The sequence below is a fragment of the Erythrolamprus reginae genome, chromosome 9 (genome assembly GCF_031021105.1).
Source record: "Erythrolamprus reginae isolate rEryReg1 chromosome 9, rEryReg1.hap1, whole genome shotgun sequence".
Classification (NCBI taxonomy): Eukaryota; Metazoa; Chordata; class Lepidosauria; order Squamata; family Dipsadidae; genus Erythrolamprus; species Erythrolamprus reginae.
In genome coordinates this window covers 32,144,026-32,167,659 of record NC_091958.1, presented here as the reverse complement: position 1 = coordinate 32,167,659, position 23,634 = coordinate 32,144,026, and the positions used below count along the sequence as shown (strand labels likewise).

Genomic DNA, 23,634 nt, shown 5'->3' with positions numbered 1-23,634 from the left:
TGTGCCATTTTTCACACTCTGGGGCTTCAGGACGCTTCCATGGAGCCTCAGAGATAAAAACGGCCTTCTGCAGGGCCACAAATCAGCCTCCCTGGGGCCTCCGGAGTGTGAAAAGCAGCACAATGGGCAAACCGGAAGTCATTTTTTCCAAACTTCTGGTTTTCCTGTTTAGCCGTTTTTCACCATTGCAGGCTTTAGTGAGGCCTGTGCGCATGCATGGGGATAGGGGGGATGGTGTGCATGCGCAGGGAGCAGTGTGGGGAGGTGCACATATGTGGAGGGGTAGGGAATGGGTGTGAGCACCTGCGTGTGTGCTACCACACACACCCGCCCCCTTTTGGCAGGCAAACCAAAAAAGGGTTCGCCATTCATTCTCTTCTACTCTCTTTGTTGAGAAGCTCTGAGATTTTGGAAGAAACAGCTAAAAAAAAACCAAACCCCAAAACCAAACCCCGGCATTCTTTGGCAACTGGCCTTACTTCAGAGCAGCTGCTTTGTTCCCACACAAAGCTGAAATGGAGATAATTCAGGCCACCCCACCATGACAGAAGGATAGAGTTTTATTCTAAAAGCTCCTTCAGAAAACTTTTGGGGAGAGGCAGCTCAGAGTTGGAACACGGACAGGCTGCAATCACTGGTGCGGGTCTCCTGCAGAGAAAGCAAGGGAGGGAGGGAGAGTTTTGTGGAGGTTTTTTTCCCCTTTTTGCGTAAGGGTTCCTGTTACCAGTTGTTGCTGTGGCCCTCTCTCTCTTCCCACGTTTCACAGTTTGTAATTAAAAAAAGTTTGGAGCCGAGAAGAGGTGGGGTGATGGAGGGAGGAACTCCACAATGCATAGAAACCAGCAGGGGTGGGCAGCAGGCAGGACAGGGTGGAACACAGTCCCACCAGTGGAAATTTATTTATTTATTGGATTTGTATGCTGCCCCTCTCCAAGGACTCGGGGTGGCTCACAACATACATGAAGCTGTGTGCCCAGCTCCAGCTGACCATCCCATCCACCCACCCTCCTCCTCCTCAGAAAGTGGCAGGGAGACCAGCACCAGCAGGAGTTGCAGGGGGCCCATTTCCTCCCCCCTCTTTCTCACAGTTGAGTGGCATCTGTTCGCCCAGCTACCCAGCCTGAGGCAGTGGGGGGCGACCTAGGAAGGAGCAAATTGTCACCCCAGCGAGCGACACTGGTGAGGTTGTAAGTCGAGGACTTAACAGTTCACTTGAACAATGATGATTGTTCAAGCCACTCCCACCTGGTCACATGCTGGCAAGCCACTCCTAACCAGTCATGTGACCATCAAGCCACACCTACAAAATAAGCCATACCCACAGTGTGGCAGTAAAAAATTTGGCTGCCCATTACTGGAAACCAGGGATGGGCTGCTCCCAGGATGGGGGTGGGAGGACACTGTTCCAGTAGCAGAAATGGGGCTGCGCGTGTAACTCCATCTGACTGGCAATCGGGTGCATGCGCACGCACGAGATTTGCTCCCTTGGGATGTGTAGGAAGCTAAATCTCATGCATGGACGCATGCAACCACAATATTTGGGTGGTTTTCACTGATCTTTTGCTTCTGCATGGGTGTGCACACCCGACCCCCACCTGTGTGTCCATGAATGGGCAGGTGAGAGGGAGATTTTGGCAAATTTTGGCGATGCATAGAAGCAAAAAAATTGCCAAAATCTCATGCGCCCGCCCTTCTTCTCATGAGATTTGCTTCCTGTGCATGCGCAGAAGCCAAATCTTGCTCTGATGTTTGTGCATGCCTGCCACCTGTGCCCGCCGGTCACCCCGAGCTGCGCGCACATCATTGCCGGTAGCGGCGATAAGCTGGCATCCCCACCTGGACAGATCTTGCTGAGCATGGTTGTGGATGAGAGGGCCTTCTCCAAATATTCTGCAGGACATGAAGGATCAGGAAAACCTTTGACTTGCCCCAGTAATTTTAAGCAGAAGAACCTCACTTGTCTTCGGAGATTCTCAGTTGTCCAAGTCGTGGTTATCCCAAAGGTGCTTTTGTTTTTTCAAGAAGCAACTGGACTTCCTGGTTTATCCCTGAAGACATTTTGCTTCTCCTCCAAGAAGCTTCTCCAGCTCTGACTGGATGATGGGATTCCTTCCATTCCCCATCATCCAATCAGAGCGGAAGAAGCTTCTTGGAGGAGAAGTGAAACATCTTCAGGGAAAAATCAGAAAGTCCAGTTGCCTCTTTAAAAGAGCGGGGGGGGGGGTGTCTAACTTACCTCGCTGCTGGTTCGCTTCCTTCCTCCCGTGCCATGAGGGCATGTGCCAAAAACCCAGCTCCTACGCAGGCATAGAAGCAAAAAATGGTTTCTGCACATGCGCAGAAGCTAAAAATAAGATGGCAGTGCCTACAGCGCTGCCGAGAGAGCCAATGACGGGGCATGGCCAGTTGGTTGTCGCTCCCGGTTCAGTGAGCAGGGGAGGATTCCCACTACCAGTTCTATAGAATCTGTGTGAAACGGGAGCAACCCACCTCTGAAAAAAAGCACCTTGTAAGAACCTAACTTGGAAAAAAATCAGACTTGGAAACAGATGTGAGACAATTTGGGATGAGATTTTAATTTGATCTTGGGAGAATCCAGACAAGATGAAAATGGTCTGGCTTTAGTTCCTAACACCATGGGAAATTTGTCTTTTCCCATGGTCTTAGGCAACCCCTCTGAAACAGTCATTTGACCCCCAAAGGGGTCCCGACCCCCAGATTGAGAACCAATGCTCCAAAGCATGTGTAATTTGTACACAAATTAAGCAACTATAACAAAACAAAAGCTAAAGAAACAATCAAAAAAGAAAAAAACTAAAACTAAACGCTTTAAAAAGAGAAATACCCATTTCTCTAACAGCTACCATTCATTTGACTTATTTGATCACATATCTTATGCTGTTATCCTATCGTTTAGTCTATTAAGTTTCTAATAGTTAGTGACTGATGTTAGAGTTGTTCATATTAACTAATTAATAAGATTCTAATTCTATGATACATTATACTATTTTATACAATCATTTAACTTCCATTAATTTGTACATATCCTCTAAATTTCACCATCCTATATTATACACTCATTGTAATTATGGTATATTACTACTTGCACAAATATACAGCATGCTCTTATTATCATCAATGTCATACATAATATTATATACCGTATTTTAGGTGTATTAGACTCACCCTTTTCCTCTCCCAAATAGGCTGATAATTAGGGTGCATCTTATACATTGAATGTAGCTTTTTTCCCATCCCTAACTAGCTACTAATGATCTTCCCAGCTCTTACCTTGCAGCCTCTTTCATCGTTTCTTTCTGTGAAGAATGTTTTCCAAGCCGCAAGTCTTTGCAGGATTTGTTTCATTACTCTAACTTACTCTGAGTAAGTTTCTTTCTAACCCTAACCAGGTGCTAACAATGTTTATTTATTTATTTATTAGATTTGTATGCCGCCCCTCTCCATAGACTCGGAGCTCTTACCACTTGCAAGCTCTTTCATTGTTAATTTCTGCCAAGAATGTATTCCAAATCCTGCCTTTGATTTTTTTTTCATTCTCTGTTTGCTCCAAATGTTTCTTTCTAACCCTAACCAGGCACTAATGGTGTTCCCAGCTTTTACCATTTGCAAGCTCCTTCATTGTTAATCGCTGTCAAGAATGTATTCCAAAACTTGTCTTTGTAGGGTTTTTTTCATTTACTTGCTCCAGATATTTCTTTCCAGCCCTAACTAGGTGCTATTAATGTACCAAGCTCTTTCATTGTTACTCTCTGTGAAGAATGTTTTCAAGTTCTAAGTCTTTGCAGGGTTTGTTTCATTACTCTAACTTGGTTTGATTAAATATCTTTCAGCTCTTTCACTGTTACTCTCTGCAAAGAAGAAGCTTTTCCAAGCCCAAAATCTTTGCAGGGTTTTTTCCATTGCTCTACTTGCAGTGTAAGGAAGCTCTGAGGAAGGTATCGGGCTGGGGTGTGATTTCAGATTGGGGGGGGGAGCTTTCCACCTGGTTCTTTTCTTTTAAAGAGAGAGAGAGAGAAAAGGGGGTGGGCGAATAATAAGCTTCTCTAGAGAAAGAAATGTGTGTCTCCCATCAATTGCAATGTAAAGACAGAAAGAAAGAAAGAAAGAAAGAAAGAAAGAATTACACTAACTGAATCCTAACTGTAATCAAATCTAAGCAGAAATACCACACATGTAAGTTACATTCTTGTTAGATTCATTATCAAATGCCTTTTTCGCGTCCAAAAATATAAGCGCCATTTGCTTTTCTGGATGTTGCTCATAATATTCTAATATATTTACTATTATTCTTAAGTTATTTTAAATTTGTCTTCCTGGTAAAAAAACATTTTGATCACTATGTATCATATTATTTATAATACTTTTTAGTCTATTAGCAAATATTGATATGAAAATTTTATAATCTACGTTTAATAGTGAAATAGGTCTATAATTTTCAATTTTTTCCTTTTCCGTAACAGCTTTATGTATTAAAGTTATTAAAGTTTCTGACCATGTTTTTGGTAATTTACCTTCTGCCAATATTTGGTTATATGTCTCAAGCATATTTGAAAAAAGTATTTCTATCTCCAATTTATAAAATTTCGCTGGTATTGCGTCTGTGCCAGTTGCTTTATTATTATTTTGATTCTTTATAAATTGTTTTAATTCCATATCTGTAATAGGTTTATTCAATCTTTGTTGTTGTGCTTCAGTTCTTCTATTTTTTCCAAATATTTGAAAATTAAATCCTCACTTATTTCTTATTTCTTATATAATTGTTTATAAAATTCCAATGCTATTTCCTTCTTATCTTCTATTCTATGTTTTATTGTACCTTTTGAATCTGTCAACTTTTTTATAATTCTCTTTTCTTTCTCTTTTCTTAGTTTGTAAGCCAACCATCTTCCAGGTTTATTCGCATGTTCAAAATATTCTTGTTTTGCTCTTTTTATCTTTTCTGCAATTGGTTCTTGTTCTATTAATCTCAATTTATGTCTTATTAATTCTCTCTGATTTTTTAGCTTGTCATCCTTATCCTCTTTTTGCATTAAAATTTCTAAACTTTTAAGTTCTTCTAATAATTTTTCATAACATTTTTTCCTCTCTTTGTTTTTTTTCGCTGTAAATGATATTGTTAACCCACGTATGTAAGCCTTAGTTGTGTCCCATAAGTTTTGAGGAGTAGTATCAGTATTTTTGTTTATTTTAAAGAAAAACTCTAATTCTTTTTCTATCCATTTTTTATACTCTGGATCTTTTATTATAATTCTATTCATTGACCAATTGTTTATTTTCCTTTTACCTTTTTTATATATGGATAAGGGGTTATGATCTGCCCAGGTATTTGTCTCTATTTCTATTTTACTAATTTGTTCCATTATATGAGAAGGGGCCCAAGCCATGTCAATTCTAGACCAAGTCTTATGAGGGTTAGAGTAAAAAGTATATTGTTTATCTTTTAAGTGTTGTTCTCGCCATACATCTTTTAAAGATAATTCCGTACACATTTTCCAGAACGTCCCGGGCAAAATTACCTTTTTTTTCTTTTCTTTTCTTTTCCCAGTATAGTCCACTTGGTCATCCGAAATTGCATTGAAATCCTCTATTATTATCATATTTTCAATTGATAATTCGTTAATTTTTTCGTGCAAATCTTTATAAAATTGTTTTTGGTTATCATTTGGTGCATAAATTGAGACAATTACCAAAGGTTTTATTTCTAAGTCTAATTGCACTATCAACATCCTTCCATCACTATCATTATATATTTCTTTAGATTCAATTAGTTCGTCAATATACATTGATACACCTCTTTTCTTTTGATTTGCCAAACTGGTATATAATTTCCCCAATTTTGAGTTTTTAAGAAGACTTCGTTTTGATTTTTTAATATGAACTTCTTGTAAAATATTTATCTGAGCTTTTTGTTTCGTAAGTTTAGTTAATACTTGGTTTCTTTTCCTCGGATTGTTTAATCCATTTACGTTGACTGAAAATATTTTCAGTTCTTGTGTCATCTTTATTTGTAGTACTTTTTAACTTCTTTTGGTTCTCGAAGCCGGGTTTCCAAAATTAGTTCCTGTGAAGCCTCAGTTTGTTTCTGCTCCACTGCCAGTAGTTCTTCCCCTCCACCTCCAGTGGCCCCCATCGTAGCATCACTGCTCTTTGGTTCTATCCGAATTTGTTCGATTTTGTCCAATCCGCTACGTGTTAAGAAAGATCTTGCTTGTTCCACACTTTCTATTCTTACTCTCGTCGATTGCCAAGCCAGAGTCAAACCTTCTGGTACCAACCATCTGAAAACAATGTTCTTTCTGATCAAAATGCTTGTGAGGAAGTAGTATTGTCTTCTATTCTCTCGAACTCTCCTCGGTACTTGTTTCAGAATTGTAATTTCTTTCCCATTACGTTGAAAAGTCTCATTTTTTGTCAATCTCAGTATCTCATCTTTGATTACTCTTCTTGAAAACTTAATATGAACTTCTCTAGGTAAATTATGGCGTCTCACATAGCCAGTCTGGACTCAGTAGACTTCATCAATTTCTCTTACCAATTCTGCTGGGTCCACTTGCATGATGGCGCCCATCACTTCTGCCATTTTTGCGGGTAGCTCTTCATCCCTCTCTTCTTCAATATTTTGGAATCTCAGACCATGTGACGCGGATTGGATTTCTAAGTTGGTTATTGCTATATAAAAATCTCTGCGGGCTGCGTAGTTACGATCTTCGTATTCTTCCACTCTTTGTCCAATGATTTGAATTTTCCCTTCAGTCATCTGTATTCTCTTTTCACTTTCTTGTAGGTTTTGTTGCATAGTTTTTATATCTCCGTCCATCTCAGCGACCTTTCCTTTCACTTCAGTTAATTCTGTTTTAAGCTCAGCAACTTCCTTTTTCATCTCATCTTTCATCTCCTTCATTTCTTGTCTCAGTTCTTGCTTCATTTCTTATAGATACGTTTTCATTTCTTCTTTGTTCGCGGCAAGTTGAGTTTTGGTCTGGGTTTGTGACTCTTGTATACCAGCTAGGGCTTCTTGAATATTCTGGAAATTAGGATCCATCAGTGGCTTTTCTTTTTCTTTGTCTTTAGCTAACATTGTAGTTATAGTCCTTTGTTGTAATGGTGATGAAGTTGGGGAAACTTTTGGTGTAGTAGATGAAGTCGAAGCGGGAGTAGTTGTTTGTTTTTGCGTTGTTATTGTAGTCACCGAAGTCACGCTTTGTGCCCTATGAGAACCTTTCATATTCCAAAATTTTAAAGAGTAAATATCAATTCAATTAATACAATAATAATACGATAATTGGTTATTTAAGTTAATTAAACAGAAAGAAAGTAAAAAGAAAAGTGGAAGAAAAATAATTCAGTCTTCTAGAATCCTAATATCCTAAAGAGGGGGATCAGGTGTGAAGGGGAAGAAATCAAACTTCTAGCTCATATTAATTAAGTTAAAAATAGGGAGAAAGAAAGAATATGATTATGATGAGAAGAAAGAATTAAAGGAAATAAAAGAAAAAGAAAAGGGGAAAGAGAAGAGAGAAAAAACAAAAAAGGAGGGAGGAAACCTATTTAAAAATTATTTGGTAAAAAATGGAAAGAAAGGATTTATTTAAAAAAATTAAGTAAAAAAATATTTCTAATATTCAAAAAATATATTAAAAAATAAGGGAGGAAAAATTAATCAAACAGTAATTATAGTAAACACACTTTGGATTAAAAAAGAAAAAGATATCAAAAATATCTATTAAAAAAAAGATCCCAAAATTTCTAATAAGTCCAAGTAAAGTAAAGCTAAATTATGTTCTAATAAAATTATCCAAGAAAAATAAAAATAAGTCCAAGACCAGTGTCCAGTGTAATTTCCAAATTCAAATACTTATAAAATAATCCAAGTCTCTTTATTTTATAAAAAGAAGCAAAAAAAAGTAAAAATACAAAAGATATCCTTACACCTCTATTATCACATAAAAAATAGTCCCAGCAAATCCAAAGAAAGGAATAAAGAGGAAATAAAAATAATGTCAAAAATTTTAAAAATAGAAAAATAGCATGAATAGTGCAAAATTCATTTCAAATAATTATAAGCTTCAGTAGAATTCCATTCAAATAGCGTAGATTTGATTTAGTTCAGTTCATAGGTTCATGTATTCAATTCATTAATATATTTTACTTCATCCACTCAATGATTACCAAATCAGACTTTAATTTTATTTTAAAAAAGAAGAAAAAATTTATATATCAAAAATATAGCAAGGAAAGGTAAAAAAAGGAAGGTAAACACACCACACTATAATCTTAAATTTAGAAAAAAGTGAAAGTTATACTTAATTGTAACAAAGACAAGTAGTTCTGGCTGATCTTCTCTTCTGCGTATGGATATCACTTTCAGTTTTCTTCTTTTGTTATATTCGCCTTAAAGTTTAAAATCTTCTTTTTCCGAACTTGTTCAAATACCAAAAGAGTTCCGTGTGGTGCTATCAATCTCCCTTATCTGCTGATATGCTGTTTGTAGACTTCTTTTCTATTTTTAGACTTCCGCTTTTGGCGACCGCTATGGCTGTGTCCAGGCAGCCGCCTGGGCACAGCTCTCCATGCCTGCAGCTGCGGGGTTGTCCCTAACCCCCGGGACTGCGGCGATCCGTCCCGGGGTGTCCAGGAGACCCCCTGTCCTGGGCCGACCCCTCCGGTGTCGGCACAATGCAAAACCGCGTCCTGCAAGGTGGAAAGGAGGGCTGCGGTGCCGGAGCTCAGCCTCCGCTCCTCCGGCACGATCAGGCTCCACCCGGAAGTTGCAGGGTTTTTTCCATTGCTCTACTTGCAGTGTAAGGAAGCTCTGAGGAAGGTATCGGGTTGGGGTGTGATTTCAGATGGGGGGGGGAGCTTTCCACCTGGTTCTTTTCTTTTAAAGAGAGAGAGAGAGAAAAGGGGGTGGGCGAATAATAAGCTTCTCTAGAGAAAGAAATGTGTGTCTCCCATCAATTGCAATGTAAAGACAGAAAGAAAGAAAGAAAGAAAGAAAGAAAGAAAGAAAGAAAGAAAGAAAGAAAGAATTACACTGCAATTGATGGGAGACACACATTTCTTTCTCTAGAGAAGCTTGTTATTCGCCCACCCCCTTTTCTCTCTCTTTCTCTCTTTAAAAGAAAAGAACCAGGTGGAAATATACTCCCCCCATCTGAAATCACACCCCAGCCGATACCTTGTGCACTCAAGTTTCCCTTTTTCTGCTTTAATGTGAATGTCCAAAAAAGAAAACTCCAAAGCCAATATCAGATGTAATGTCTATAATATCCAAATTGAAATAAAAATAAATCTATTTCTTCTTATTGTCTAAAAAGAGAAGTAAAAAAAAAGATCCTTATGCCTCTGATGTCTGGTTATAAAAATAGTCCCTTATATATTTTCTTAAACACAAATTCCGAATAAAAATAAAAAATAGAATAAAAAGTCCAAAATTTATTCCAGATAATTAAAAGTTCAGTAAAAATTCATTCGAATAAGGTGGTTTATAGATCAATCCATTTAATTCAGTTCATTTAGTTCATTTATTCATGTGTTCAATTCATTTAAATAGTCCAACCTCAACGTTCATCCAATTTGTCCAATTACTAATCCAATCTTTTACTACTATTTAAAAAATGGAATAATTATAAAAATATAAGTAACAAAAAAGGAGCACAATATAGTTTTAAAATTCAAGAAAAAAAATGGAAAAAATACGAGATTGTTATACTATCAAAATTAAGAAAGACAAGTAGTTCCGGCTGTTTTTCTTCTTAGCGTATGGATATCACTTACAGTTAGTTTGCTTTGTTTATGTTTGTCTTTCAATCTGGGATCTTCTCTTTTCAAATTCTAATCGTTGAAATACCAAAGGATTATCTTAAGGTGCTAACAATCTTCTTTTTCTGCTGATCTGATTCTCCGTAGACTTCTTATTTCTGTTTTTAACTTCCTTCTTGTGGCAGCCGCTATGGCCGCGCCCGGGCAGCTGCCTGGGCGCAGTTCTCCGACGACATAGCTGAGGGGCTTTCCCTACCCTCCGGGACCGCGGTGATCCATCCCCAGGGATCCGGGAGACCCCCTGTCCTGGGTTGACCCCTCCAGGTGTCAACACAGCGCAAATTGCGCCCTACAATCGTGGAAAAGGGGGATGCGAAGACGGAGCTATGCCTCCACATCCCCGACGTGGTCGAGCTCAAACCGGAAGTCAAGTTTCCCTTTTTCTTATGATCATTGCTTCTGGCTGACTCTCGGCCTGTTTCCAGTTTTGCACAAATGAGATTCTGGTTGCTGTCAATATATGCAATATTATGTATGGATATTTTCCGGTCCATTTTCATGTCTAAAATACCTAACAGGAATAATTCCACCTTTCATATCTATTTTCCTCTGCTAAAACTACTTTTAGTGCAGGACTAAAAGCCCAAAGTTTGGGACTGGAAGATAGCATCAAATCTGTATCTTTGGTTCTCAGCCAATTGTTGACCGTCTGCCTTTATCTTCTGCCTGGGTCAGTTTTTGTGCAAGGACCCTTTCCAGCTGCACGGATCTTTTGAATCCCTCCAGCCAGCCTTTTGATTCCCCGGTGACAGTGATGGAGTGTTTGCTGTCATGTTCTCCATTTGGTTCAGGGGGTCAGCGCTGGAGGTGTTGGGAGGAGAGGAGGGATGAAGGGCGGGCAGGGGCAAAGTGCAGAAGCAAAGGGCTCCTTCACACCCCTCAGGGAGGTGGGAAAAGGCCCTCCTTTGTGATGGACACTGGAGCTCCAGCAAGTCTGGTGAAAACAACTGGAGGGCAGGGGTCAAGCAAATGAACTGAAGCTGGCTTTTAAACTCAGCTTCCTTCTAGTGGTTGAGCTGCTGCCATACTTAAGACAGAATAGAATAGAACAGAACAGAACAGAATATTGGAATGAAGAACAGAATATAATAGGATAGGACATGATTGGGACAGGACGTGGGCAGGTGGGTTGAGCAGGGCCAAACTGAGAGCAAGCCACTGCTGATGCAAAGCCAACTAAGTTTTGAAAAGACATTAAGCCAGAAACCATGATCTTTAAATTCACATTCTTTGTGAAGACAACGCTGAGTTATTATTATTATTATTATTATTATTATTATTATTATTATTATTTATTAGATTTGTATGCCGCCCCTCTCCATAGACTCGGGGTGGCTTAGGATCTTGATGGATGAACACTCGTGTGTGTGTGTGTTCATACATGCGCACTTCACCAGATGACTTTTTTTCATTTGTGAGCCATATTTTCACCAGGGCTTCTGATTTTTTCGTGGTCCCAGAACAACCATGGAAGATGTAGAAAAGAGCCTGGAGCCACTGATTGCATTCAAATCTCTTTTCTTAACCCAGAGACCAACAGATAACATTAAGGGCAAACATGGAAATCAGGAATTGATTGTATTAAGTCTCTTCCTTTTGGGGAAGCAGTTGATGTAGTTTTTTTTAAAATCTCCTGTTTGATTAAATGGAAGAGCTGGTCAAGTAATTGAATTTAGAGGAGTTTATTGTTTGAAAGGCTGCACCAGCGCTCCCCAAACTACGGCCCGCGGGCTGCATGTGGCCCGCTGAGGCCATTTATCCGGCCCGTGGGTGAGTGACACAACACAGTGATCCATCTAATTTTCTATGAATAAAATGTGGTATTTTGTTAGTAACTAATATCAATCATCAAAAAAGTTGCAATTTTTTTTTTCTAATTTTGTCATCCAGTTACATTCATTTTCTTTTAATTAAATTCCCTCCTTAATTTTCCTTCAAAAAGTACACCATTATATTTCTAACTTATTAACCATTATGCCAAAGTGCTTCCTTCTTTCTTTATACATTTTGCTATAAGCCAAGAAAACCTACAATCAGATGTTAACAAAAGAAAATTAAAAACAAAACATAAACATATATGAATTTCAGACTTCTCCCCCTCTCTAAATAGTACATTTCCATTTTGTTTTTTACTTTAAAATAAGGTAAGTGCAGTGTGCATAGGGATTTGTTCATAGTTTGTTTTAATTGTCCGGCCCTCCAACAGTCTGAGGGACAGTGAACTGGCCCCCTGTGTAAAAAGTTTGGGGACCCCTGGGCTGGAGGAATAGATGATAAGGAAGAATCTGGCCCCTTTGTGGCCTCGCTTTGTGAATAAACTTGAGCGTTTACAGGTTTGTCATTCTTTTGCATCCTACTTTCTGTCTTCCTCCCTTGCTGTTTGGCTAGCAATCTGAGAATCTCTTTCCAACTGCCTTCTTGGTGGACATCACCAACAGGCACTTTCTTGGGAAGGAATTCAAGCCTGAATGTGTGGTAGACAAGATCCACCTTATATCTTACACCCCTTCTGACCACCATGATAGCAGTGTTCCAATATCTCAGGAGCTGCCACAAAGAAGAGAGAGTCAAGTTATTCCCCAAAGCACCTGAAGGCAGGACAAGAAGCAATGGGTGGAAACTAAACAAGGAGAGAAGTAACTTAGAACTAAGGAGACATTTCCTGACAGTTAGAACAATTTGGTAGAACAGCTTGCCTCCAGAAGTTGTGAATGCTCCAACATGAAGTTTTAAAGAAGATTTTGGATAACCATCTGACTGAAGTGATGTAGGGTTTGGATGTAGGGGGTTGGACTAGAGGATCTCTAAGGTATGTATATGGATGCATTGTGGATTTATTTAAAAAGAGAGAAAGAGAGCAAAGTCAACTTTGACTGCTCCACTAAAGAACTGTTTTTTATGCCACAACAATTCTGGTTAACCAAGGACCAAAACAGACTTGCAGAAGGTTGCCCAGGTCACATTCTTTTTTGTCACCTAACTGACTTGTTTTGATTCCTTTGGGGGGTTGTGCCATTTGCTGCAAGCAACCCCTTTGTGGCCCTCCTCCTCCTCCTCTTCCTCCTCCTCCTCCTCCCCATTCTCGAGATAATTGGTCTGTTTGAAATGTAAGCAAGCTTTCATAAATACCTCCAAGTTATCCACTCACTTCTACAGTTATAGGCAGTGGTGAAACTGCCTTCCCTTCCCTACCGGTTCGGAAGTGCATGCTTCGTGCGCAGAATGCTTCTCGTATCCGCAGATGGTTAAAAAAAGAAAATGGGGGCATCTGGGTGGGTGGGCAGAGCTTCGCACTGCTGCCACTACCAGTTATACGAACCACTAGACGAAGATGCTACCAGTATGCCCAAACCAGGCCGAACCGGAAGAATTTCACCCCGGGTGTAGGGCTATCCCTGATTAAATTAATTCAGAATGGTATTCTCACCTGCCTCAGATCTATGCCCTGCCATTAAAAAAAACCCTACAAAGACAAAAAAAAAAGTGTCCCAAACTTCTGGAGAATGTCAGGTTTCGTAGTCCTGGTTTGCAGTTTTTCATGTCCTTAAATGGAAAATCCTGCAAAATCCAGAGCAAAGTTCAGCCAAAGCAAAAGAGGAGTTTTGTAAATGAGAAATAAGAATATGTATTTGAAATATTAGCATTTTTCTCTTGGCTCCTTCCATTAGCTGGAGAAGAGAGAAAGGCAGCAACCCTTGATATTTAAGCTCTCCTATCTCCATTCGTCTGTTTGTTTAGGCTTAGGAGATGGGACCTTATCTGGTCGTGAGGGAGATAGGATTGCATCTCCCTCCAGCAGGCAACAAGATTCTCACCTCCATCCCACATCAAAGACTCCCCAAACCAGCTTGCTGAAAGAGAGCATCGGGTTTCACCAGTAGCGCTGAGGGAGGGTTTGTAGAGCCCGTGGCTTTGAAGAAACATCTGTATGCACCATCTGGCCCAAGGCCAAAAATCAGTGGGTTCATACTGGCAAAAACTTCCAGTGTTGGAGCATGTACAACTTCTGGTGACAAGTTGTTCCACTGATTAATTGTTCTTTCTGTCAGGAAATTTCTCCTTATTGTTATTCTATTCTATTTTATTCTATTCTATCCCACATCCCATATCCCATAATACACAATACACAATCCATTCAATTTCATTCAGCTGGATAAGGAATTCTGGAAGTTGAAGTCCACAAGTCTTAAAGTTGCCAAGGTTGGAGATCCCTGTCTTAAAGTAAGACAGCTTGGCAGTCTATCACCAGATGCATGTTTTTGTAATATGACCCTGTGTGTGTGTGGGTTTTATTATTATTATTATTATTATTATTATTATTATTATTATTATTATTATTATTATTATTTCTGGTTTTTTGTTTTTGTTGTTAAATTTCTTAACCATCTATCTCACCATTAGGTAATTATGGGAGGTTTCCAATATTAAAAAGATAAAATTTTAGAAAACCTATACACAATAGGAACTATTTTTTTTTAAAAAAAAGATAAATGCACATCCCTAGCTCAAGGATGAGAGGGAGACCATCAAAAACTAGTTACAAATACATACATATCTCACTTCATGGAAATCTTTAGTAAAAGGTGAATGTTTTTAACATGAGCTGAAGAGAAACCAGAGAATGCAAAGCTGAAACAGTAAAGGTCATTCAAATATAAGAACAGAAACGGTCTTGGATTTGATGGAGCTGAGACCGAGCGGAAGAACTGATATGCTCAACAGCCCCACAATTTCAAAGGAATCTATTCAACTAAGGCAACGTATTTGAGCACTGTTGGTCTAATGAATGGTTTTTGTGTCCTTTCTTGCTTCCTTCTGCAGCCTTGAAGAGATCCTTTGAGATGGAAGATGTGGACGAAGCCCCTTCATGCTCAACCAGACCTTATGTAAACCCCTGCCCCCCTGAAAATGGAGAGGGCCAAAGAACCAGAGGACCCATGCAGAGCATCTATCCATCCCCCATCGGCCTGAGCAACATCTCCAGTCCTTCGCACAGTCTGATCCCCAAAACCAGGATCACAAATAGCTTGTCTTTCAACCGAGGTACCATTCATTTGCCTCGGGCTAATGGGACCAGCCTCGTGAGAGTGTCCTCCTTCCAAACTCGGCTGAATCCCAATGGATTATCTCCATCTTTAGGGCCAGGAAGCAGTGACAGCCTACACAGTTCTTCATCCAGCTTGGAGTGCCCAACGACCACAAGATGCCCTCCGAATCCCACTCAGCAAGCCAAGTCCTCGGGCATTGAGATCTCTCAGCTATCCAGACCTTTGCTGAAGAAGTTCTTGTCCCATGGGAATGTCTTCCATGCCGAGGTGGACTGTCCTATCCGACAGGTCTCCAAGGCTACTATGAATCACAGCTCCTTGCCATCCCTGGACCTGCATATCGCAGAAGACCAGGGGCCTGGCCCTATCCTTTGCTCCACCATTGACCCCACCAACTGGTGGAGCTCCCAAGACCAAAACTCCATTTCTCCTCTTCCAAAAAATAGAACATTACTGAGAAAGGATTCTCCTTTCTCTGCGGTGAGGGTAGGCCAGTTGACAAATGTGACCTCTGTGGCTTCTCTGGCCTTCAAACAAACTGTAAAACTTCAAACATTTCCCACCAGCCTGGACAAGTTCATTGGCAATCTCCCAGTTGGTTGTGTTCTCCCTTCACCGGGTGATCCTGGGCTCAAATCTTTGCCTAAGGCCCAGCTTCAGATTGACCTTGACCACAGCCTGCCTCATCCATCTCCAGAACTGACCAACCAAGATCGAGTGATCACAACCCATAACACTTCTCTAACAACTTGTTATGGAAGCCCACCAGAAATATCAGAAACAGAGAGAACAGACCCTCACCCTCAGTCTGCCTCTTTCCAGCTTGTCCTTCAATCTCCAACTGCTCACCCTACTGCCCAGTCTTCTTTTCTTGGGTCTCCAATGACAGCGCCACCTCCCCAAGGAAGCCCAGCTTTGCCCAACCCAAGAGAAAACTGTTTTGCTTTGATTGGTTCCAAGGCTTCGAATCCAGAGCTACCTTTGGGCCCAGGGGAGGAGTCTGGAGACCAGCCTCTGGAGATCTTTGAGGAGAAGGAACTGCCTGAAGAGAAGACCTCACTAAAAGAAGGTGAGCCAAGTTGTGCCCTCTGAAATAACACACAGGCCCTTTCAAGCCACCATTTTACAAGCCTAGAATGGTGAGGATATACAACTCATGAAGCTGATCTCAATCAGACTCTAGGATGGCTAACTGCCATGTGTGAATCTAACCCTTGTGTGGCTAGATCCATACAACCAGTGATGGGCTGCCAAATTTTTTACTGCCACACTGTGACCAGGTGGGAGTGGCTTGACAATCATGTGACCGGAGTGTCTTAAAAGTCATGTGACTGGGTGGGAGAGGCTTACTGGTCAAGATAAGTTTTCAAATAGGTGCATGGGCTCTTTTTCAGTTGATTAAGTCACATTATTTGAAGAGCCACAAAAAGGACAAATGATAGACAGCATTATTGGTTGAGGAGCACAGTAACATTTTAAGATTTTGTACTGAACCCACAATAATAAGGCATTGTCTGCCATTTGGGCAGCACAAACAAACAACAGGTGGGGTGGCGGGCGGACCTCCTGGCCGAACAGCTTGGAGAGGTGGCCAATGTAGCGGAGGGCCAGGTGCTGCATGTGGAACTTCTCATGCTGGCTGGTGTTCTACCGCTGCCCACTGCCAGCCATGCTCGTCCACCCTGGATGATTTCTTCCTGCTGGCGGCTCCCAGCTGGGACGGACTGCTGCCTCACCTCGCAGGACCCAGCCCCGCAGCCTCTGGCTGGCCCCAGGGGCAACAGCAGCAGCAGGGGCAACCCACGTCTGCCGGACGAGCACCGCGCTCTCTGGGCCTACCTAGCAGGGGGCGCTGTTATTCAGCTGCTGCACATGTGCAGAAGCCAAATCTTGTGAGCACAGCATGTGCAGCTACATGTCTGCCGGTGGAATGGCTTTCCATGCCGTTCTGCCTCTTGCCCACCCTGGATCTTAACACACCCTTCGGACCCCGTTCTTTTTTGGAGGGTTTGGCCACCGCCCCTTCGATGCGGCAGTTCTTCTTGCTGGTATCTGAAAACCGGAGGACGTTTATTCCCCAGAGCTTCCTCCTTTTTGTGGCACCCGAAGACAAAGCTCTTCTCTGTTATAGCTTCTCTGCCCTCCAGTTGGGCAAGCAGCCCGTCCGCTCTGGCTCTGGAACGCCCTGGGCCCCTTTGCCACGAAGCACTCAAAAGCGTCTGGGAGCATTTATGAGAATCTCAAGAGGCCGGGCCTAAGGGTGATGTTTATCCTCCCCTCCATTTCCCCCCTTTCCTCTCAGCAAGCAAGAATGCCCTGATATGCTGCCTTGAAACATGGAGTCTGTGTTGCACATCAAGGCCAGGGCTGTAGCATCCCCACCATCTCTGCCGATTGTTTTCTAAGCTCTTCTATTTCATTGCTGGAGGCGAGTTGCGTGTTGGGGTTAAAAGAGGAGTGGGCAATTAATTGTCCCAAGGAGGTCCACATGACAAACTGGGATTGTTGTGGAGGCCCAAGCCGAGAGGGTTGCGAAGATCTTTAGACACACACACACACACACACACACGTATGCGCCTTGAAGAAAAGAAAAGCAGTCGTCTTCAAAATAATAGCAGTGCAGTTGTATTGCGCACTCTTATTGACATCTGATTTCCCATTGACCTCATTCAGGCCAGATATGGACAGCCAAAGAGCCAGATGTGGTTGAGGGGTCATAAAATGCCCAGGTCTAGTCAGTGATGGGCTGCCAAAAATTTTACTGCCACACTGTGGACGTGGCTTATTGTATGGGTGTGGCTTTATGGTCATGTGACTGGGTAAAAATGGCTTGCTGGCCATTTAATCAGGTGGGAGTGGCTTGACAATCATGTGACCAGGGGCAGATTAAAGGTCATGTGATTGGGTGAGAGTGGCTTACTGATCAAATAGGTTTTCAAATAGGTGCTTGGACTCTTTTTCAATTAATTAAGACACATTATTTGAATAACCACAAAAGGGACAAATGATAGACAGCATTATTTGTTGAGGAGCACTGTAACATTAGATTGTATGCTGCTCCGAGTCTTCAGAGAGGGGTGGCATACAAATCTAATTAATAATAATAATAATAATAATAATAATAATAATAATAATAATAATAATAAAGGATTTGTACTGAATCCACAAGGTTCAGTATGATAACAGCTTAGGCAAGTAGCTCAATTTTCCTTAATTGCTATAAAAGTTCAGTTCTAGATAATGATTAAAACATTCAAAGCATTTATGGGTTAAAACATATTATTTAATTATTTCCTATTTTAAAAGTAATTAAGGGTAGGACGGACAATAAAATAAAACAATAAAAATGAAGGACAATAAAAAAACTATTACATATTCAATAAATAGTGCATAAACTTACTACCCCCACAGTGTCCCCCCCTCCCATGGGAGTATTAACCCATTTCTGAGTCTAGGTTAAAGCTTCATAGTAAAAAAACCCCTGAGAGGCCATGCCCAAACGGCTGTATTGACATCAAGAGGAGTCAAGCTATTCTCCAAGGCACCCAAAGGCCAGACAAGGAACAATGGATGGAAACTGAACCAGGAGAGATTCAACCTGGACAGGAGGAGGAATCTTTCTGACGGGGAGAGCACTCAACCCGTGGAACAGAAGTTGCCTTCAGAAGTTGTGGGAGCGTCATCCCTGGAGGCCTTCAAGAAGAGGCTAGATTGCCACCTGCCAGAAATGGTGGAGGGCTAGATTGCCACCTGCCAGAAATGATGGAGGGCCACATGTGTCTCAGGTGACACATGGAACCGTATCTGAGGCCCTATGCCAGACTCCAGCATGCACATACATGCTGGCCAGCTGATTTTCGGCCTTGGGGGAGGCTGTTTCACCCTCCGGAGGCTTCGAGGGAGCTTCCCTAAAGCCCCGGAGTGCAAAAAACACACCCAATGGGCAAACCGGAAGTCCGGTTTTTTGAACTTCCGGCTAGCCTGTTTGCCCAATTTTTCACCATCCTAGGCTTCAGTGAGGCTTGTGCACATGAGCAGGGACAGGGATGGGGGTGCGGGCATGCACGTCAGAGTAAGATTTGCTTCCTGCCCATGCGTAAGAAGCCAAATCTTGTGTGAGGACGCACAAGAGCAGGAGATTTCGGTGATTTTTGCTGATTTTTTTTTTTGTTTCCGTGCTTGCACAGAAGTAAAAAATCAATGAGAATCACCAAAATCTCATGCTGACGCATGTCCTCTTACCAGATTTTCCTTCCTCCGCATGCGCAGGAAGCAAATCTCACTCTGACGCCTGCGCCCAACTGCTGGTCAGCTGGAGCTGTGTGTGCGGCTCCCTTTTTGCTACTGGAATGGTGTCTCTCTCCCCCCCCCCCCGCCATCTGGGTAGCAACCCAATCCTGATTCCAACCCTATTAATCTGTACCTAAAGCTCCAGCATGGGGCTCCCCAGTCCCTGGCCACAGCCCACTACTGTGAGGTGACCAGATTATAAGTTTGGTAAAGTGGGACACCATGGGGGGGGGGGATGACGGACAACTGAAAAATGTCTGCAGACTTTTACCTCAATGGTTGTTTTTGTGTATTGCTTCCCAGTCTGGCACTTCTATCTATCTTTAAAATTTTGAAAGAATAAAAACACCAAGGCAAAGCAAGAGAGCAAAGTAGCTGGCCTGTTCCGCTTTCAGGCTGCTTCTTGTACTGGAAGCAGCACTCTTTTCCCCCCAACGCCGGAGAAATGCACGCTCAGTCTTTTCTCCAACGCTCCGATTCTCTCTCTCTGTTGTGGTTGGCTCTGGGCCAGCTCCTGCAACAGGGAATTTGGATGTTGGTTTAGGAGAGTCCTCAGGTTCCCTTAGACTTGTCTTATTGCCATCAACTTCTGACAGTGAGGATTCATTGCCAAGGTCAGACGCTGGGGGAAAAGAAGAATCAGATAGAGAGATGGATGCAGCCATTAGTTAATGACCCAATTACTGGGTCATCGGACTTGGAGGAGGATCGGTGGATAGATGCCAGAAGGGACCTACTGTGCAGGTATCATTGGAGATAAGGGACAACACCTGTGGCTGAGGCAATTAGGCTAATGGGATTGCTGATAAATTACCAGCATTGCAGAGAGCGCATGTGGGAGTTTATCTGTTTGGAGAAGGATACATCATGTTTGCATTATTCCTGGACTTTCACAGACTTTTTGGGATATTTCACAGCTAAGTAAATCTTGTGGACTCACTTGAAGAGGTTTGGCTGTGATGCTTTCACAACTGCTCTTATCTGCTCTGTTTGTTTTTGTCTCTCACAGTTTTCAAGGACTGTTATCTGTGTGTGAGCTAATTTGCTCAGTTTAAAGTGCATGTGCACAGCTTTATTTTAGATAAACTGCTTTTCTGTTTACTTTACAACAGCGTGTGTATTTGAATTTACATTCCTGACTTAATTGGGGCTCGCAATAACACACTCCCCCTCCCCACTGCTGGGCATGTGCAAAGCAACCCATAGCCTGGATTTTATTTGCTCTGGACTGCCCAGAGTGAATAAAATGCTTCCTTCCTCTGGGCACCTGAAGGAGGAAGCTTCTCTCAGTTTTCCAGAGAAAGGAAGCCCTTCATTTGCTCTGGGCAGTCCAGAGCGAATAAAATCCAGGCTACAGGTTGCTTTGTGCAAATTATTACAAATTATTAAAAATCAGGACTGTCCCACCAAAAGCGGGACATCTGGTCACCTTACACTTCCAGGCTGTGGCCCATTTAGAACTGGACCACACCAGTGATGATCAAGTACACACACACAAAGTTCCATTTCTACGAGTGGCATCCATGTGTGCATGCTGCTTAGGCAAATGGAGTTCACGAAACCAACCCCTCTTCCCCAGTCAGTCCACCAAGCTAGGAAGTTGAGGGTCGCTGCCCTAGCATTTGGCTCTGGGACTGCATTGACAACTACTTCCTTGCACACAAAAATCAGAACTAAAGCAGGGCCCGAGAGAAGCTGTGTCTGTCCACCATCGGACCTTGGCAAGATTTCAAACTCCTTTTCCAATTTTTTTCATTCGTCTGGATTGTTTGGGTCATCCCCACTAGATAGGCCAAACCGGGAGAACAGTTCATAGGAAGGTTAAAGCAACTCTTCCTCCTTATACCCCAGTGAATTAGGAAAGCGAATGTCATGGGATGAAGGAATAACCTTGAGGAACAGAAGGAAGAGCCACAGACAAAACAACTGTCAGATAAGAGAAATTTGAGTCTGGGCCAGAAGTGTAATTTGAGAAAGCCATCTGAGACAGAACCCTCCCTCGTTTTTCCATGTCAGTAAAGGAGAGATGGAGAAAGCATTCTGCCTTGCAAGAGTATGCGTGACTTTGGTTTCCTGGTCCAATCTACCTTCAAGAGCTGACAGGTATCAAGCTATTTCTGAATTTTTATCTCATTTCTCGAGATTTTAAAAAAAATGTTTCAGCCATAGACAACATTTCCTGAATATCTTTGTGAAGGTCATCTTCCATCCTCTCTATGGTGTGTGATCCAGCACAGTCCTCTCTGTCAGGGAGGTGAGCCATGGGGGAAGGGGATAGTGATGGGTGGATAGAAGGGTGGAGAAAATGAGCTGGGGTGGCGCAGCAGGTAGAATGCTGTACTGCAGTCCACTGAAGCGGTTCAAATCTCATCACCGGCTCAAGGTTGACTCAGACTTCCATCCTTCCGAGGCGGGTAAAATGAGGACCCGGATTGTGGGGGCAATATGTTGGCTCTGTTAAAAAGTGCTATTGCTAACATGTTGTAAGCCGCCCTGAGACTAAGGAGAAGGGCGGCATAAAAATCAAATAGATAGGTAGGTAGGTAGGTAGGTAGGTAGGTAGGTAGGTAGATAGATAGATAGATAGATAGATAGATAGATAGATAGATAGATAAAAAGAGAGAGAGGGGACAGATGAATAGATGTGGATAAATATAGATGGATGCATAGATAGCTATGGATGGATGGATGGATGGATGGGTGGGTGGGTGGATACAAATACCAATGGCAGCATGGATAGATATGGATTGGATGGATGGATGGATGGATGGATGGATGGATGGACGGATATAGACAATGCAAAGCTAGATATGGATGGATGGATGGATGGAGAAAAAGCAAGAAAGAGACTGAGGACAGATGAATAGATATGGATGAATATGGGTGGATACGTAGAGAGCTATGTATGTATGTATGGATGTATGGATGTATGGATGAATGAATGGATAGAGAAAAGGCAAGAAAGAGAGATAGAGGACAGATGAATAGATATGGATGAATATGGATGGCTGCATAGATATGGATGGGTGGGTGGATGGATGTACAGAGAAAGAGGAAAAAGAGAGAGAGAGGAGAGATAGATGGATATGGTTGGCTGCATAGATAGATATGGATGGATGGTTAAAGAAGGGAAAGAGAGAGAGAGAGAGAGATGGAGGTGGGGGGAGGAAGATTGCAAGAAAGCCAGCCATCATCTCAGTGTGCCATGTGAATCCTGCACCAGCTTAAGCCGTCACCTTATCAAGTTTATAGAGTAGAGAATCTTCTGTGGCTGCCTAGAAATGCCCTGTGTATGATGGGAAAACACAGCTGAAATCTCTCTCTTCTCTGGGGGGGAGGGGGCAATCCTATTTTTCACAGGCAGCTACTTGAAGGCAGTGGAGGGACTTGCTGGTCAACTTGCTGGTCGCTCCCTGAAAATAAATAAAATCTGGGGGCTGCCTGCCTCCCTCCACCCTGAAAGGAATTCTTCCCCTTCATTGCTTTGACCAGCAAGTTGGAACAAAACTGGAGGTGCTGTGTGTGTGCGCGCGCGTGTGTGTGTGTTTCTTCACATGGGGATGGTAGGGGAAACCCGTGATGGGTTGGTTAAGGTTGAATCGTTTTGTCTCAAAACCGACCATTATTTTGTGTTTCTGCTCCATTCTTCCCTGTCCCCCTGTTTTGTTTTATGTTTGATTTTCCCCCCCTTATGTATTTATTTAATTTAAAAAAAAACTTTGGCTCCCCTTCTGAATTCTTGAGGCTGCCTCTGCTCCTTTCTCTGCTCCACCCTGCAGTGAGAAGGTGGCAAAGGGCCAAAATCTGTTATGTTCGAAGCAAAACGAAGTGGACAGAACGAGCAGGCAGCTGTACAATCATTTGAAGGGAGGGAGGTGGTGTTTGAATGTGTATTTGTGTGTGTGTGTCTGTGTGTTTGTGTGTGTTGCAAGGCGGCTCTTTTAGACATGGTGTCAAGAAGGGTCTCCCGCAAGAAAGGCAGCTGTTAAAACTGCCACATCACACGTTGTTGTCGTTGTGCTGTTGCTGTTCTTTCTTTTTTCCTCCAAAATTTTTTATTATTTTTTCTCCACATTCAACATACAACTTCATATCCCTTCAATACATCTTAATATACATGCATCATTATCTCAAATACAGTAGACTAGATCACATTCCAGGTTATCTTTATATTATTCTGTCCGTATCCAACTTTCTTTTCTGTACTTCGCTCCTTCTATCTCAGGTGGCTATTCCGCCTCTACTACCTGCTTTCTTATGCCTTCTCTCTCCTCCTCCTCCTCCTCCTCCTCCTCCTCTTTTAGTTCTGTCCTGGATGTACTCAGCTTTTTTTTATTTAAAGATTTTTTTATTTTTCTCCACCACATACAAATTCAACATGTATATAAATTTCATAATTATACATTTTTATCCATTGTTAATATTTCAAAAGATTTTTTGCCAACAGCCTACC

General features: G+C 42.0%; 1 protein-coding gene across 7 annotated transcripts in view; it reads left to right on the top strand.

Annotated features, from left to right (window-relative positions):
• SEPTIN12 (septin 12) overlaps positions 1-23,634 on the top strand; it is a 164,673-nt gene that overhangs the window by 13,013 nt on the left and 128,026 nt on the right. For 3 of the 7 annotated variants that reach the window (XM_070760793.1, XM_070760795.1, XM_070760798.1), the window contains exon 3: positions 14,665-15,960. In XM_070760793.1, the coding sequence (XP_070616894.1) occupies positions 14,665-15,960 (1,296 nt within the window). Of the gene's footprint in view, positions 1-3,389; positions 3,411-3,874; positions 3,937-4,039; positions 4,195-14,664; positions 15,961-23,634 lie in introns of those variants that run through there. The other 4 variants (XM_070760797.1, XM_070760796.1, XM_070760803.1 and 1 more) reach the window with 4 other exon arrangements.